The sequence below is a fragment of the Eptesicus fuscus genome, chromosome 20 (genome assembly GCF_027574615.1).
Source record: "Eptesicus fuscus isolate TK198812 chromosome 20, DD_ASM_mEF_20220401, whole genome shotgun sequence".
Lineage (NCBI taxonomy): Eukaryota > Metazoa > Chordata > Mammalia > Chiroptera > Vespertilionidae > Eptesicus > Eptesicus fuscus.
In genome coordinates, this window is record NC_072492.1 from 39973477 (window position 1) to 39990380 (window position 16904).

Genomic DNA, 16904 nt, shown 5'->3' on the forward strand with positions numbered 1-16904 from the left:
CGGGGGGCTGTGCTGTGCCTGCTCTGTCCTGGTGGTACACACCGAGTCATGCCCCAGCTGTCCGGCCATCCCGAGCGTGTCATGTGCTGGTCACGGGGCTGCCGTCTGCACGCCCTTGTCTTTGTTTGTCCCGTGGCTTTCCCTCCCCGCAGGAAAGCAGCCGGGCCGGATTCTCATTGCATCTCTTTATGTGGATGTCCCTGCACCTTCACAGCCACCGGGAGGCGCACACACTTTAACCCCCGTGCGCTGAGGGGAAGGGTGGGGACAGGCAGGGCGATCTAACTAGCTATGTACACGGAGTATCGGAGAAAGCCACCCAGGCACGCACATGTCGGCACCGTGGGAGCTGGGGGGGAGCTCAGGTGGAGGGTGTGGGTGTGAGGTGGGCAGGTGGGTGTGTGCATGTGAGGACGTGCGGGGAAGGGCTTGGGAGGCGGCAGAAACACTGCTGGGCCCCCCCGCGGGGCTCCAGGCAGCCGGCTAGGCGTGCGCCTCAGGGTCCTCCCAGGTTCCTCCACTTTAGGGGTGAGGTCCTGGCAAGAACTCCCTCCCTCCTAACCTTGACCTGAAGCTCAGAGTGGAGGGTGAGGCTGCCAGACCAGGTCCCCACCCAGGGGCCCAAGGTGCAACCCCTTTCCCCACCCACCACCCAGATCTGGGGGGTCCTTTCCTACTGCCGACACGGACCAGGGCGGGGTGCCTGGGCAGACTAAGGGGAAAAGGCAAGCAGGGGCATCTGTTTGGAAGGCCAGGCTGCGGAGGGCGGTGAGGGGGGCCCTGGCAGAAAAATGGCAGCTCTGGTATCAGGACTGCCATGGGGACACCCCAGCAGGTGGAGACACCCCCCATCCTCAGGGATCTCCCACAGAGACTGGACACTGGGGAGACCACCTACGAAATCTCCAGACAGACAGATTGGCACTTAGGGGTCACCACAGACTGGTCACCACAGTGACTTCCATAGAGACAGGAGCTGGTCATTGGGGAGTCTCCCCACCTGGGGGCAGGGGACGGGGAGGGCCGCCGTGGTGGCCGGTCCCAGAGGCAGCAAGCAGTCCATCCTCGCAGGTGCAGAGGTGCCCTGGCCCCTAAGTGACACGGTACGTGGACGTGTTCTTGGGCTCCGTGCTGGGGACACACCAGTCACCGGCCTCCTGGATGGTCTGGTAGTGGCGCCAGGCCGACTTGTTGTAGACGGGCAGGCGCTCCACCGAGTCCGTGGACAGGGCCTGGGGAGCATCAGGCTCAGCCTCGCCCACTGCCCAGCAGACACCCTGGCCCCAGAGTGGGCTGTGCTGGCCACTGACTGGGGCCCTTACATCAGCCCCGCCAAGTGCCAGACACGCTGAGACAACCAAGCCTGGCCCAGGGAGACCCTCACAGGTTCTGTCCCTCTGTCTTGCTCCTGCCCATTCAAGGAGGGGGCTCAGAGGGCCTGGGAGGGAGGCGGGGCAGAGTGTTCTTAACGATGGTCAGCAGCTCTGGGCCTCCATGTCCTCCTGAGCTGAATGACAAATTCTCTATGGTCCCCCGCCTTCCGTCTGGGTCTGACAAGTCAAGCGTCCCCAGAGCAGGGGTCTCAGCCACGGACCATGGACTCCCTGAAACTGCCTGCCACGTTGCGAGCGTCTGGGGCTTGGGGACCTGTAGCTTTGCTCTGATTCTGTCTGGAATTGGGGAAGGATTGGAGGGATGGGAAAGGAATCGAACAGCAGGTGGATCCTGCCAGACCCCGCCCACCAGCAGGGCTCCGCAGGCAGGGACCCTCACCTTCAGATAGATGACGGCGTCCGTCCCAAAGCCCTCCATGGAGAAGAGCTGCAGGTCCCCCTGGAAGTACTTGGCATAGAGGCGGGAAATGGGGAGCCCGTACCCGAAGCCAGCCTGCAAGGGGACAGGAAGGGGGTGTGATGAGGAGGCTGGTGCTGCAGCAACAGATATACAGAATGAGGAGTGCTGAGCTGGGGTCATGCAAGGGGTCCCCAGAATTCAGATGGGAGGAGACACAAGAAACAGGAGGTTCTGGGGCAACGTGGGAGCTATGGGGTGACGAAGGTCAGTCTGGGGGAGGGAGGAAAGCTGAGGAGGCATGTGGGTGTGGGGGGGCGTTAGCAGGGCAAGGAGAGGAGCTGGGTCCTGGCAGCCTGGGGATCTGAACAGGTCATGGGGCTCCTCTGAGTCTCAGTTTCCCAAACCCAGCTCTGCCTACTCTCCTGGGAAGGGACAGGGAGGTGCCAAGTTGAACAAATGGTTAGTAACATTGTGGGGAGAAAAGGGGACAGACAGACACCCACAGATAGGTAGGGAGGGGCAGGCTGGGCAGAGACAGGGAGGCCCAGCCTCAGGAGCGGTGACTGACATCACACACAGCCATAAGAGAATGGGGAGGCCCTGAGAGAGAAGGAAGCGAGAGAGAGGGAGAGGTGACCATTTGAGAAGAGATGAAGAGACAGACAGGATCCTGTAGGAGGCAGGAGGGGAGCCGGAACGAAGCCTTCTCACCAGTGGGGTGCCCCCCGTGCCAGGCTGGGGGGTGGGTGCTGTGGAGTACATGTAGCTGAAGAGTTGTTCAATCTTCCTCAAGGGGACACCCCCACCTCGGTCACTCATCTAGGGGAGATGAGACATGTCGGGGGCTCTCCAGCCTGTTTTCCACACATCCCCACCCCTGACCCCCTCGATCTTCTCCTGGGTTTCCTTACCCTCGGGATCTTCCCAAGCCCACCTCCTGGCAGGAGGAGAGTGCCTCCCCACTTCCCCCCAAAATCAAGGGTTCACATACTTTGATGGACAGATCTTCCTCTCCCAAGGCCACCAAGACCTTGACAGGAGGGAGAACGAGGCTGGATTCATGACTTTCCACGGTCGCTCGCATGGCATTCTGTGGAGGGAAAGAGGTAAGGATGAGTGAGAGAAGCCGAGCCCTAGCCGCCTCCAACCCCACCAAGTACCATACCCCAGGCTCCTCACCTTGAAGAGTTCAAAGAGCATGTGGTAGAGATGGGAGGGGACATAAACCATGTGAATTGGCTGTTTGGAGTTGGATGCTGCGGGGAAGTCAAGACCAATGAGTAGGAAATTCATTCACCCAGCATCTAGCACCCAGCACTCAACCACCATCCATTAACTATCCATCTGCTGCTCAATTCACCGAGCATTCACTCATCCATCTATCCATTCAGTGTCCATTCAACCATCTATCCATATAGTATCCATCCATTACACAATATCCACCCATCCGTCCGTCCGTCCATCCATCCATCCATCCATCCATCCATCCATCCTGTCTATTCAATATCCACTAATTCCTCTATCTACCCATCCACTGTCCATTCAGCCATCCAACGGTCCTCCAGTCTAGGCATCTGTTAAAACATCTATCCTTTCCATCTATCCATTCATAGAGTATATCTCCATCCTTCCATTCATCCACTGTTTAGGTATCTATCCATCTATTCATCATTTAAGCATCAAATAGGATCTGTCTATCCTGTATCCAGCTTCCTAGCATTCACCTGGACAACCAGAACCCCTGCTTTCACCCTGGGGGGAGAGGGCAGGGTACTGCCCAGGTGATGCTGACATCAGTCCTGTTTCCCAAGAATCACTCTAGCCTGGAGTTTCTTGGTGTTAGGGACTAAGTGCTTCCCCTTAATGTCTGGCGCAGAGATTTGTGGGTAGCAGGAGCTCAATAAACGTGCAATGGGCCAATGAATGAAAGACTCTCAGGCCCTGTGCTGGGCAGTGGGGACATAAAGAAAAATAAAATCCAGCCCTACCCTCTTAGAAATGCAAGTCTAGACAGAGAAACACACAACTGACTTTGACATCAGGTGTTGTACCCAGAGCTGTAAGCCAAGCCCGGGGCTGGACCCTGGGGATACCAAAGTGAAGTGGCCTGCCTCTGCCCTTAGGTCGTGGTCCCCAAGTAATTCACACCGTGCAATGCAGAGGTACACCAGGTTCAGGCTGGTGCCTGTCTGTCTTCTCTGGGAGGTCTGGGAAGGCTTTCCAGAGGAGCTGGACTTGAACTTGGCCTTAGCGAACATTAGGATATGGGCAGGGTGACTTTGAGGTACAGGACATGAAACACCTCAGATTTCTGGCACACAGGCAGGGCAGGGCTGAGGGGCAGTTGGGGGAGGGGTAGAGGTAGCTTCCAGGTCCCTGATCCTCCTCTCCCCTGTACTCCGTGGCTCTCAATAAGCCTGGACACCACTATCTCCAAGATACTTATCAAATCCACCCCCTACTTCTCACCTCTGATGCCTTTCCCTCCCCTCGCCTGGATTCCTGCAGTGACCTCTTAGCTGCTCTTCCCTGTCCTCTCTGCCTCCTCCAGCCTCCAAGTATCTTAGCATGTAAGTTGTCAGATCCTGTCATCACTGGTGCTGCAACCCCTCCAGTGGCTCCTGGTGCCCTCAAATCCCAGCTCCTGTCCGTGGCCCACGGCCCTGCACGCCCGCCCCAGCCTCTCCCTCCAGCCCATCACCCCTGCGATCTCCGAGCCCGCTCCTTCTGGCCCTTGACTACCCTGTCCCAAGTAGGACCCTGTCACTGTCCTCTGGAGCCATTCTTCCCTTCCTCATTCACTGATAGATACCACCACCCCCGTCCCCCGCGCCCCAGTGTTTTAACCGGCTCATGGCTACCCAGCTAGAGACGAAATTCTCTGTCTCCCTTGCGGCTGGGTAGCCAGGTGACTTAGGGAAGTGACGTGTTTGGGCCCTGCCTCCCCCGTCCCCTTCTCCAGGCTGGAGAGAGGGAAACCTCTCCCGTAATTAAGCCCGTTATTAGGATTCTGGGAAGGCAGCCAGACTAGCTAATAGCCCATCTAATCCACCATTCTGCCCCATCACTGTCACGTGATCCCACTGTGTTTCCTGCCCATCCCTTCGCATGATATGAAAGCATCTTGTATATTGTTTGCTCATTGGACAAAGGCTTCATTCCTCAACCTCCCTGCACCAAGAATGGCAGCTCCGTGAGAACTGGGACCTGGCCTGTTACGTTTACTGCTGGATAAACACAGGTTTACATTGTTCGCAGGGAAAAAGACATGCAGTTATGATTATGTCACTAGCTTTACTGACTCAAATTAACGTCACAATGCAACTGTAAACCTCTGTATTTACCAAATAAATAATACTACTAATAAAAAAAAAATAGCTCTGCTTCTCCCCTCTCCAGATTACAGTTCATTCCCTAACTCCCACGTCCCCAGCCCTTGGACACACACACACACACACACACACACACACACACACACACACACGCGTGCGCAGCCTTGCTCACTCACCGTTGATCTCCTGGATCTCCAGATCAGGTGATGCCATGTAATACTTGTCACACAGGAGCTTGGCCATGTCATAGGCATCTGACAGAAGAGAGAGGTCATCCAGAGAATTGGGGGGGGGGTCCTCACCCAGCAGGCAGTCCTCTTGGCACCAACACTGGGCATCCCCAACATTAAACCCATGGGGATGTGGCCCCCACCCACTGGGGAACGGGTCACCTTCTGGCCAGGGAAGCTTGGCAGGGTCACTGGGCTCCTCTGTGGACCAGGCGCAGTGGGGAAGGCTCACCTTTCACCACCTCCGAGATGCAGCAGTTGGGGTCGATGCTGCCGATGTGTTTGGGGTGGGCTGGGTTGGTGCTGCCGTCAAAGATCAGGGCTGCAGGGAAGGAGGGTGCTGCTGTTGGGGCGGCGGAGCCCGTCCAGCTCTCCCTCTTCCCCGGGGTTCTCCACTCTCTACCTCTATTCCTAATGCCTCTGACCCTAAAGCTTTCCCCCTCCTCAGCCTCCTGCCCTCTCTCCTCTGGCCCTGACCCCTCCAGTGAGTTTATGAATAACACACTGGACACTTTTTAAAGGGGTGACCTGATTCCGTAAACAGTTAAAAGGACGGATCTCACGCTGCCATGGCCCGCCCCCCGCCCCCCGCCCCCACCCCAGACTCACTGTGCTGGTTGATGAGCATGCGGATGGAGATGCGGCTGAGGTAGAAGCGGTCCAGGAAGTACTGGATGTTCTGGTTGGACACGGGGTCGTCGCCATAGGCGTCCTTGTACTCGAGCACGCCCTGTGCCATGGTGGGCACCACGTCGTTGTGGCGGTTCCGGATGGTGACCAGGGCCTCGGTGAACCTGCGGGCGAGAGCAGATGTGGGCCCCCACCCGGGCCCAGCCTAGGGACACCCTCAGACTCTCCTCTGCTTCTGGCCTCCTCGCCAGTCACCTTACTCAACCCTTCTCAACCCAAAGATCACACAGCACCCACCCCATTCCTCCCGAAGCCCTCACTGACATTCCACTGCCTGCCTGACAGCCTGGGAGCTCCCCAGGGGCAGGGCCTGGATCCCCCACCAGACTCAGGGCACCCCGAGGACAGGAGCTGTCTCCCCGGTCAGACTGGATATCCTGAGGGCAGGGGTCATTTCTCCCATCCTGCCCGCACTTCTGCCCCTGGGACTATGACCGTGGATGCTCCTCGCCTACACCTGCCCTCCGGCCCCCAACAGGGCCCTCACTCACTGGCTCAGGGTGCGTTGGTCCTCTGGGTCCTTGTCCAGGAACACCATGATGTCCAGGAGGCTCTGGACATACCTGTGGGCAGGGGAACAGGGGGAGACATCGCCTCAGCTCTGGGCGGGCCCCCTCCCGACCCGACGCAGCTGCCCTCACCCTGGCTTTGTCCCTCCCGTGGGCACCGCATGGAGCTGCGCTGGCGGACAAGCTGCATCACAAACCCACTCCCTCCATGTGCATGCGTCTCCCTGACAACACAGTCAGTTATGCAAGAAAACCTCCAACGTGTTGGTCCCCCTTCGAGCACCTTTGCTTTGGGATCCGAGAACAGGAGTCTTGAAGGGCCTTGCAGACCATCCCATCCAGAGGGTCTCAAGGATTAGGAGACCGAGGCCCAGGCGGGGCACGGGACCCAAGGGCTGGCAGTGAGAGAAGGCTGGGCAAGTCACCCTACCTCCCTGAGCCCCGTCATGGAAACAGATCTTACTGTCTGCCCACAGGGTGTTGCAGCCATGGGCTCCCCGAGAGAGGGGGCTCCGTGAGGAGGAGGACAGACCATACCCCCAACTCCGGGCTTGGCGGGCTTGGCGGGCTTGGGCTGGGCACCAGGAGCCGTGCAACCTGCCAGGGAACTGGATTAAATGGGAGCTGGGAAGAACTGGGGGTGGGGTGGGCAGGCCCAGCTCTGACAAGCCTGGGAGCTCACGCCCCTCCGAAGGGCCCAGCAGGAATGGTGCCTCCATCTGTAGGCCTGGTCAGGAGGCCAGTGTCCCGAGGCTCTAGAAAGAGCTGGTAACCAAAGGGAGCGCTGGGAAGCCCTAACTCAGGGACAGCAGGAGGCCAGCTTCTGCAAGGGAGGCAGGCCTACCTATGGCAACAGGTGGTACCAATCTGGAGCCACTGCTCCCTGCTCCCCTGAGCCAGGACACCCACAGTTTCCCTGCTAAGATGCTCCTCTTGCAGCTTGTTCTACTGGGGAGGCCGGAGAGCTGAGCCTCTCTCTGGTAGAAATGCTTCCAGCCAATAGGAAGGAGGGCTACCCATAGCCCTGAGCAGGGTGTACCCCTGCGGCCTACCAGCCTCTCAGAAAAGGCTCCTCCCTCCCTTGCTTAAGACAGGAGAGAAGCCCTGGCTGGCTTGGCTCAGTGGATAGAGCATCAGCCTGCAGACTGAAGGGTCCCGGGTTCATTTCCGGCAAGGGCACATGCCTGGGTTGCTGGCTCAATCCCCAGTAGAGGGCGTGCAGGAGGCAGCCAATCAATGACTCTCTCTCATCATTGATGTTTCTATCTCTCTCTCCCTCTCCCTTCCTCTCTGAAATCAATGAAAATATATGTGTGTTTTTTTAAAAAAAAAAAAACAGGAGAGAAGGAGAGAGAGCTGGTTTTGGAGCTGGCCCCAGTCCTGGCCTGTCCACCTTGGGCTGTGTGGCCCCGGGTCCGTCACGGAGCCTCGCTGGGCCTGGGTTTCCTCATCAGAAGAGGGGGTTTTATACTCACTGCTAGTACAGCAAAGGGACTAAATGTGATAATCAGCTCAGTGCCCAGTACATAGCGAGCGCTCTCTGCATGTCTGCTCTCGCTACGACGGGTGGGCCAAACCCTGTCAGCCGCTGAGTGCATCCTCTGAGTCCCCAGGTGGCACATGACACCCTCCTCCTGGGCACAGGCTCTGAACCACACCGTGCCTTCACCCATCATGCTCTGGGCAGCCAGCGCTGTCAGGAACCGGGCTGTCCCAGCCTGGTGCGCCCCGTGCTCCTCAGGCGGCAGCACAGAAAGCAGAAGATGGGGGCGGGGGGGGGGGCAGCCCAGAGAGAAGACACAGGCTTCCCCTCAGCACCCCGCCCCATCCCTGCAGCCCCAGCAGACAGGGTGGCACTCCTGAGGCCTCACCCCGTCTCCCCGGAGAATACCAACAGCCGACGCTCACCTGTGCTCAGTCTACTCGGGGCCACTCACCTCCAAGTAACCTTGGTGAGCATACCGTACAGTACGCCCTCACTTAACGCTGTCATATGTTCTGTCACTCGAAGCAAAGCAGTATAGCGAAACCAGTTTTACCAGCGGCTAAGTGATAGAGACAAGGGTTAAATTCCTACAGCATCTCATCGATGTCAGGACCAAATGACGTAGAATGACACCATGGTTTCCGAGGACCTGCAGTATGCCCCCCTTTTTGCAGACAAGGAACCAGCTCAGAGGGGGGCAGGTGATGGGCCCCGGCCACACAGGAAGCAACTGCGCTGGACTTCAAACCCAGGTCTGTCTGATGTCAAGTCTACACCACACGGTCAACTGCTCCCCTGGCGCACTGGTCCTATCAGTGATGCCGATGTCGGGGGTCATGGCAGGCAGCACGTCCCGGGCACCGGCCTTGTGCCAGGGCTCTGCTCCATGCTTCCCTGCTTCCCCCTGCAACCTCCACCATCGCCCCAGAAGGTAGTTGCTACTGCTGGCTACCGCCCCATTTTATAGATGAGGAAGTTAACCTGCGAAGTGAGGTTTCTCTCTCGCAGGCCTGTGTGACTCCAATTCTTTGTTCCTTAATCATGCCCAGCATCAAGCTTCGTGTTCACACAATTCTTGGACGGAGAGGGGGTTGGGGAGAGGACCTACAAGTGTGCAATGCTGGGGACAGGTAGAGAGAGGAAGGGGAACGGGCCAGCTGGAGAGTAGGGGCCCTGGGAACCCTTCCCAAGACCCAGAGGGCAGGCAGAGAGGGAGGGGTGGGAACTAGGAGGCCCTGGCCAGCTTGGTGGTACTTGGCCAGGAACAGGGAGGTCAGAGTCCCAGTGCCCAGGGGTAGGGTAAGTGCTCTAGATTGCAAGCACTGCCCCTCGTGGCTGCCTACTGAACCGTAGAGGGCAGAAAGGGGCCTGGCCACATGGGCAATGAAGTATACAAAGGGCACCAGAATAGACTGGCAGTGGGCAGTGCCGGGATGGGGCGAGCTGCCAGCCCCAGGCCTCAGTCTCCTGGACTGTGAAGCAGGGTTCAGACTCCTTGCCTGCCTCCCTTACGGGGCCACTCCTGCGGGGGAGTAGTTCTGGGTGTACTCTTGGACGGGAGAGCAGAGGATGAGAAGGATTTTCCCAGGGGACCCCAGTCTTGGCCTGAAGCCCTGCAGGGGCCTGGCACACACCAGGGTAAGGACCAGATCTTGGTCCTAAGGACAAGACACTGGGGCTGGAGCCACGCTGGCTCCTGGGCTGCACAGCCCTCTGAGGGCCCGAGAAAGAACGGGGCTTGGACATGGGAGACCTGAAAGCAGTGGTGCAATGACAGGTGTGTCCCTTCCGGTTACACCCTCGGCAGGCAGCAGGGACCCAGCTTATGCCTAGGGAAGGCCGGGCCTGCCAACCTCAGCAGTAAACAAGGCCGCCAAGACTCCCTTAGTGAGATCTGGAGCTCCCCGCTCTCTCTCTCTCTCTCTCTCTCCTCTCTCTCTCTCTCTCTCTCTCACTCTCTCTCACACACACACACACACACACACACGCCCAAACCCTGCCTTTTGAGGCTTTCTATCCAGTTCAGCCTGGACTGGGGAGGAAGAAGGGGTGGAATGCCAGAGAGGAGGAGGAGGGAGTGTGGGCATGTGTGTGTGCAGAAATGTTGGAATGAGTGTGCATTGGGGGAGAGGTGCACAGAGCCTTGTATGGAAGCAGGAGGGAGCTGCTGCGTGTGGGAGTATGTGTAAGTCTGTGTGCCCGTGGGTATGTGCGAGTGTGTGTGTATTGTGCATTAGTGTCCATGCCTCTGGGACAAGGGTGTGGACAGGCAGTGGGCGTTGGGGAAGGGTGAGGGGGCAGATGTGTCGTGCACCTGGAAGTCACTCTGTGGAAGGGTGGGGGGTGGGGACCCTGACCAGGCAGACTTGGGTCCCCTGGCTAACTGTGCCCTAAAGAGGCCACGAGCCATTCAGGTCCCCATCTGTAAAATCGGGCTCACAGCAGTGGCATGAGAGGAGATGATGCAGGTCGCTAGTTTCCACTCCGATTACATAAGGAGTGGCTAAGGGAGCCAATGGGAGGGCTTGGCTAAAGCCCCAGCCCCGTGCCTGGCAGAGCAGGCTGTGGATGCTGGGAGCCTGTGTTCACGGTGGCTATTCTCTTTAAGGGCCAGGACGTGTTCCTACGGTGGTGGGGGTGGGGTCCTCCACGGGTGGGGTTTGGCATCCATACACCTTGCTGACCTGCAAGGGAGGTTCCTAAGAAGGTGCTGACCTGTGATATGGCCTCCCACCCCTCTCCCTGCAGACTCTCATTAGTGACTCACTGTCGTTGGATTCCACTCTACTACTCTCCTGTACCCTCCATTTTCTGGAAGCGCGTCCCCACCGAATCCGCACCCTCCCTCAGGCTGTCTTTCTCTTCTACACTGAGTGGCCAGATTATTATGATCCCTGAACGCATAATAATATGGCCACTCAGTGTATGTGTGTATGTATGTTAGAGGCCCAGTGCATGAATTCATGCATAGGTGGGGTCCAGCAAGCCTGGCCAGGGGGAGGGGACATGGGCGGTTGGCCGGCCTGCCTGCTGGTCGAACTCCTGGTCGAGGGGACAATTTTCATATTAGTCTTTTATTATATAGGATATACACTGAGTGGCCAGATTATTATGCGTTCAGAGATCATCATAATCTGGCCACTCAGTGTAGAGGAGTCGAGGTTGCCCTTTCTATGCTCCAGGGACACTAGCCATCAAGCAAGATTCTGTGACGTGAATCCTACTTCCCCACCGACTATGAGGTGGAATCTGACCCCATGCCACCGCCCAGAACGCAGCCCTCCTCCTTTCCCTTCAAGAATGCAGCCTCCAGCGCACCCAGCCTGGGTGCGAGTCCCAGCACTCCCACTGACTGCGTGACCTCGGGCCAGGTTCCTCATCTCTCTGAACCTCGCTTACTCATCGGTAAAGTGGGAACAGCAGCAAGGCCTGCTCCATAAGGCTGTTGTGAAGGTTCAATAGTTAACACGGGGACACACTTACAGCAGTTTCTGACGCACGGCAGGCCGCCCAGGTATGTCTCTCATGTCATCGCCATCATCATCACCACTGCATTGTCTCAGAGGACTTCTGCCGTGACCTCTGCCTGGAGATGCTGCGGCTCAGAAGCCAGGGGCATCACTTGTGTTTACAGACACCTCCTCCCCCCACTTTCACGTCTAGCAGTGGCACTTGGCCCGTAGAAACCGCCTGGATCCCCATTTTACAGACGAGGAAACCAAGGCTCAGAGAGGCCACATGGTTTATACCAAGGATCAAGGTTCCAGCAAGCAGCAAAGCCAAGCCTCAGAGTCAAGCATGCTGATGCCAACACCCAGGGCTTTCCACCACCTTCCAGTCACGTCCAAACAGGGTCCCCTGTACCAAGTTTGTCCAGTTGAAATAATTTATCAGGTTCATTTAGAACCAGGAATTCTCCTCCTGCTCTCAGTGGTTCCTGCCTAGTGCCTCTCCCAGCCGAGTAGAAATCCGTTAGCTATTGCCTCATATAGACTATTCACCACCACCACTACTAGTATTTGTACAGGACTTTCCATTTTCCAAAGGGGAGGTTTTGTTCCTTATTCATCAGACTTTGAAGCTAGTGGCCTTCTCGCCATACTCCCTGGTAGGTCATACCCCTCCTCACATGCAATCTCTGTCCACCTCTACCGTCCCCATCACCCAAGCTGGCAGGGGGTTCTCCTGGAGGAGGGCTGCACCCTCTCAAGGCAGCCACCTCATCCCTGTCCCGACGGGACAGTCCGTCCTTCCTTCCCTCAGACCTCACTCTCTCTTGCTGCAGCTGATGCCCATTCTGGCAACAACCTCCGCAGGCTGACTCTCCAGGGTGCCAGGCACTCCAGCAATCCCTCCGCGGCTCTCCTCTAAGCCGAGTCATCACTGGGACCTGTTCTCTCTTGTCTAACTTCACTCCCTCCTGCTGTCGGTGGACATTACTGACAGAAGAATAAGTCAGGCCAAGTTCCCACACGTGTAACTGATTTTCAGGAAGGGACTTTGTGGGGCCCTGGGGACGTCCTGGGCAGTTCAGCAGCTCCCTGTCCCACCCTCCCCGAAACCCCCGGCTCTCCCAGGAACACAGTGTCCAGGGAGGGGCCTGAGAAGCCACGTCCTGGAGTCAGGGATCAGCTGAGAGGCAGCCAAGTCAATCAGCTAGACCCGTGGTCGGCAAACTGCGGCTCGCGAGCCACGTGCGGCTCTTTGGCCCCTTGAGTGTGGCTCTTCCACAAAATACCACAGGCCTGGGCGAGTCTATTTTGAAGAAGTGGCGTTAGAAGAAGTTTAAGCTTAAAAAATTTGGCTCTCAAAAGAAATTTCAATCGTTGTACTGTTGATATTTGGCTCTGTTGACTAATGAGTTTGCCGACCACTGAGCTAGACAGCCAGAGACGGGGTAGAGAACAGATGGCACCTTCTGTCTCCCCACTATGACCTCCACGCTGCCCCACGGTGGGAAATGCGGGTTAGCTCTGAGGTCTTGGACCTGGGAGGGACAGGGCTCAGCAAGGGGTAACCTGGTTGGGCTACATGAAAATCATCTCTGTGCCCCATCCCACCCTCACAGCTTTCACTAACAGCACTATATCCACGAAGTAAGTTCTCGGATGCCCCTGCTGGGCACTTTCCTGCCTCCGTACCTTTGCACTAGCAGCTCCTTTGGCCTGGAATGCCCTTCCCTTCTTTCTAGATCTAGCTCATCGAGACCCACTGACACATCGCCTCCTCTACGCACTGCATATCCACTTCAACTTCCCCACAACTTTCTGGTCCAACTAACATTCACTCTGCACAGACCGGGTGCCTGGCTTTGCGCACAAAACGCTTTCCTTCCGTACTGTATCTCACTTAATTGGAGTGAGTCAGGCATATGCGGATCCGTGCACAGAAAAAAGGCTGGCAGGGCGCCAACAAAACCTCACAGAGCCGAGCCGGGGCACTCAGTGTTTAGTTATGGGGTGGAGGGCAGTGCTTGGCATTCTCTTCTACCTCCTTTTTTTGGTGTTTTCCAAATGCCAAAGTAAACATGTTACACTTCCTCAATGAGGGCAGAAAGCCCGAACCAGTGTTCCTTTTAAATAATATTTGTATTCTCACTTTAAATAAAACGAACTCTTCAGCAGCTCACTCTTCCTACCACTATCTATGCGGTGCTTAATTCTTCTTTTATTCTCCCCCCCGCCCCTACCAAGGTCATGGGCTCCCCTAGTTTGACCTTGGGCTCAAAGTTGGTGTGTTGCTCCTGAATCCAAAAGGAAACCACCGCCTGACCACACCCCCGGCAGCCAGACCCAGCAAGATTTCCGCACCGAAGACCAACATGATCAGCCCCACATAGGCCCAGTTAGAGAGTCAACGTAGTTCTTCTCCACGTGACTGGCATGGGCTAACAGCATCCAGTTACTTAACCCTGGACAGAGCTCTCGAGTGAATGTCACCCAGAAGGTTCCTCTGGGGCTGCTGCTTTGTGCAATAAACTTTTGACCTTTGCCCTCAGAAGCTCTCTGGGTGTGGGTCCCGTGCCTATGGGAGTGTTTTCCAACATCCAAACCAGTGTGACTTGTAGCTCGGACGACAGGACTGGAAGACTTGCTTCTTCCTGTTTCTGTCTCCCACAGTGTTGCCTCCAGTAACTATCACCGGCAGGAGCGGGGTTTCCGGGGCCAGGGCTGGGGGCGAAGGCTGACATTAGCCTGACGGGGTTATGGCAGTGAAAAGGGTCTCCTAGGTGGATCTGGGCTTTCCGGAGAAAGGAGAGTGGTAAGACATGAGGCTAGGAGCCTGATCTCGGTCCCTGCTCTGGCCTGGCATTTGGCTTGACTTTGAGTAACTCCCCAGGCTCCTGGAGCCCTGTGCCTCCCCTCTGTCCCTGCCCCCGTCAAGGCTGCTGGGAGCATGGAGACGCCACCTCTGAGCCCAGGGCATCTGGCCATGGCGGGAGGTGTGGGGACCTGGCCGGGGGTCTCACCAGCTCTGTACCAGCTGCACCGAGGGTGTGCCCAGCACCCGGTCAGGAAGCAGGTTGATCTCTTTCATGATGTTGGCCAGGCGCACAGGCAGCTCCTGCCGGAGGAAGGTGAAGGAGGTTTTCTCGCAGGCATTACTGGACCCTGGAGGGAGGGAGGGAGAAGGAGGTGAGCGCTCAAAGCTGCAAACCATCGGAGCCACAGGACAGACCTCTCAGGGGTCAGGCTGACTCAATCCGTCATTTCCTGAGGATTCAGAGAAGTGATGGGGGCACAGAGCAGGCAGCTCTCCCGATGCCCCGCAGTGTTCTGACCTCCCCACCACCCCGTCTAACCTGTTGGGGAGCAGTATCCTCTCCTCGCCCCCAGCTGAACCCTGCCTTCCTTCAACAGCAGGGGGCAGATCCACTCCCAGGCCCACTTGGAGGTAGCTGCCTCTGGCCTAACTTATCTCACTGCTTCTCTTTCTTTCCCTCCTACCAGACACTCTCTTCGGGGCAACTGATCCAGGTGGGCACGGCAGCCTGGGAAATCCATCTCTTCCCAGGCTGGGCCCTGGCGGAGGGGTTATTCCTGGACCACCGCAGCTACAGGCCCCCCGGCAGCATCTCTGGCTCAAACCATCATCACCCAGCTGGTCTTAATGACCGCCGTAGGGCTGCCCCTGCGTTAATGCCCGCCACCTGTGAGGCAGCTAGGGCCAAAGGACGGTAACCCAAATAACCTGGTCCTTGGCTTGGCTTCAAAGTGAAAAGATGGTGAAGGACTGAATGAGGCCACAGGCTACCGTCAGGAGACCTAGGTTCTCGTCCAGGTTTTGCTCCCAAATCTGTCACTCAGGACATGTCCCTATCCTTCTACAGGCCTCAGGTCCCCCCACTGTACTACAAGTGGACCAAACGCTACTGTGAGCCCCTCCCAGCTGTGACATTTGTATAACTGGGGTCCATCCAGCCTGGACTGAACTTCTGCTGGGGGTTTCGAGGGGGCACCGGAGGCTTTCCTACATGGGGGCAGCTCCAACGGGGCACAGGGCAGGTGGCCAAGTCCAGGGAAACAGGTGCTCGGTGTCCTGGCTGCCCCCTCCCTGCCCGCCCCCAACAATGACGCAGCTGTAACCTGAGCCAGGCACTGTCTCCTCAACTCCTGAGAGTCCTGGGCACCCCCTTCTCACCCCCAGGTGGCATCATGGAAACAGCGTATAGTCAGACAGGGCCCACACAGTGCCTCTCAGTCACCAGCTGGCACAGCCTTGCTCCTGCTCCAGAGCCACCCCCAGAACCCTGACGGTGGGTGTTCCTAGCCTAGGAACCCAGGGGCAGCCACGGGTGGGCGCAAGCTGCCTGACTCCATCTCGTGGTGCCCTGGGCCCCTGCCCAGCTGGGGACAGGCAGTCAGGCCTAAGGGGATTTGATCTTCAAGTGTCCTTGCCCACAGTGACAGCTGGGGGGCCGGCTCCGTCAGTGAGTGGAGGTATCCTGGTCTGGGCCTCTCCTGTGGGCACCTTCTGAAAGAGCCCCTGCCCCACGGACCCCCCGGTGCCCAGCCCAGGTCTCTCCTTCCAGTTGGCTGCACCTCCCAGTGCTGCCTGGTACTCCCACCAGCAGCCCCCCTATTTCCTCTCTGTCTCCCACTCTTAGCGTCAACAGGACCTTTTATATAAGCCTGGATACTCCCTACCTCCTTCCTGCCCTGATATCACCAATTCACGCCCCTTCTCTTCCAAGACCCCTCACAAAGCCCAGTAAGATACCCCGGTCCCCTCCCCCCTATTCAATGCCCCTTACTTCCCATTAATAGTCGAGTCCAGAGACCCTTCAGCCCAGGTACCCACAACCCTTTCAGGCCGGGTGGCCCCTGCCTCCCCGTTAACCCTTTCCTGCCTGCTGCCCTGCAAGCAACCCTTGCCTGTCACTCAGGGCCTCTCTCTTCCGCGTGCACCCTTCTTGGCCAGGACCCCTCCATCCGCTCCACCCAGGCACCCGCGGGGCCCGGCGCCCCCGGCCCGCTCCGTACCGAAGTCCAGAAACTGCTTCATGGACAGCGGGGACGGGGAGAACTTGCTGAAGTGCTCGATGTACTTGGGCGCCCCGGCCAGGGACGCGTTCTTCAGCAGCGCGCGGAGCCAGCGCATGGTGGCGGGACCGCGGCTCGGCTTCGGGCTCGGGTGGCCGCGCGGCGGGCTCTCGCGCTCGGTTCGGCCCGGTTCGGCCCAGCCCGGCCTAGCGGTTCCACCGCCACCTCCTCCCCTGGCCCTGGCCGTCCTCCAAAACCCGGCCAATCGGCTAGAGGCGGCTCCCCGTCGCCGCCAATGGCCGCTCACAAACAACTCCGGGAGAGCCAATCGCCTCCCGCTCCGGCACGTGGCTTCCCTCCCGGGCCCGCCCCCTTCCCCG

The 16904-nt window shown here is 57.9% G+C and overlaps 1 protein-coding gene across 1 annotated transcript; it reads right to left on the reverse strand.

Moving 5' to 3' along the window:
* Positions 1 to 170: 170 nt before the first annotated feature.
* On the reverse strand, positions 171 to 16766 carry PDK2 (pyruvate dehydrogenase kinase 2). The gene is made up of 11 exons (XM_008153711.3): positions 16525 to 16766; positions 14511 to 14652; positions 6538 to 6609; positions 5966 to 6150; positions 5589 to 5678; positions 5303 to 5380; positions 2974 to 3050; positions 2786 to 2884; positions 2506 to 2613; positions 1774 to 1887; positions 171 to 1232 (listed from the first exon to the last, which is right to left on the reverse strand). The coding sequence occupies exons 1-11, from the start codon at positions 16640 to 16642 to the stop codon at positions 1092 to 1094; spliced, it is 1224 nt and encodes a 407-aa protein (XP_008151933.1). The 5' UTR covers positions 16643 to 16766; the 3' UTR covers positions 171 to 1091.
* Positions 16767 to 16904: the final 138 nt, after the last annotated feature.

What these genes read in the sequence shown, in the direction of transcription:
- PDK2 (XM_008153711.3), bottom strand. Translation starts at nt 16,642, where the DNA reads ATGCGCTGGCTCCGCGCGCTGCTGAAGAACGCGTCCCTGGCCGGGGCG. An exon ending in GGAGATCCAGGAGATCAACG is followed by an intron (nt 3,051 to 5,302) that starts GTGAGTGAGCAA and finishes ACTTCCCCGCAG; the next exon opens with CATCCAACTCCAAACAGCCA. An exon ending in TGCTCTTTGAACTCTTCAAG is followed by an intron (nt 2,885 to 2,973) that starts GTGAGGAGCCTG and finishes TTCCCTCCACAG; the next exon opens with AATGCCATGCGAGCGACCGT.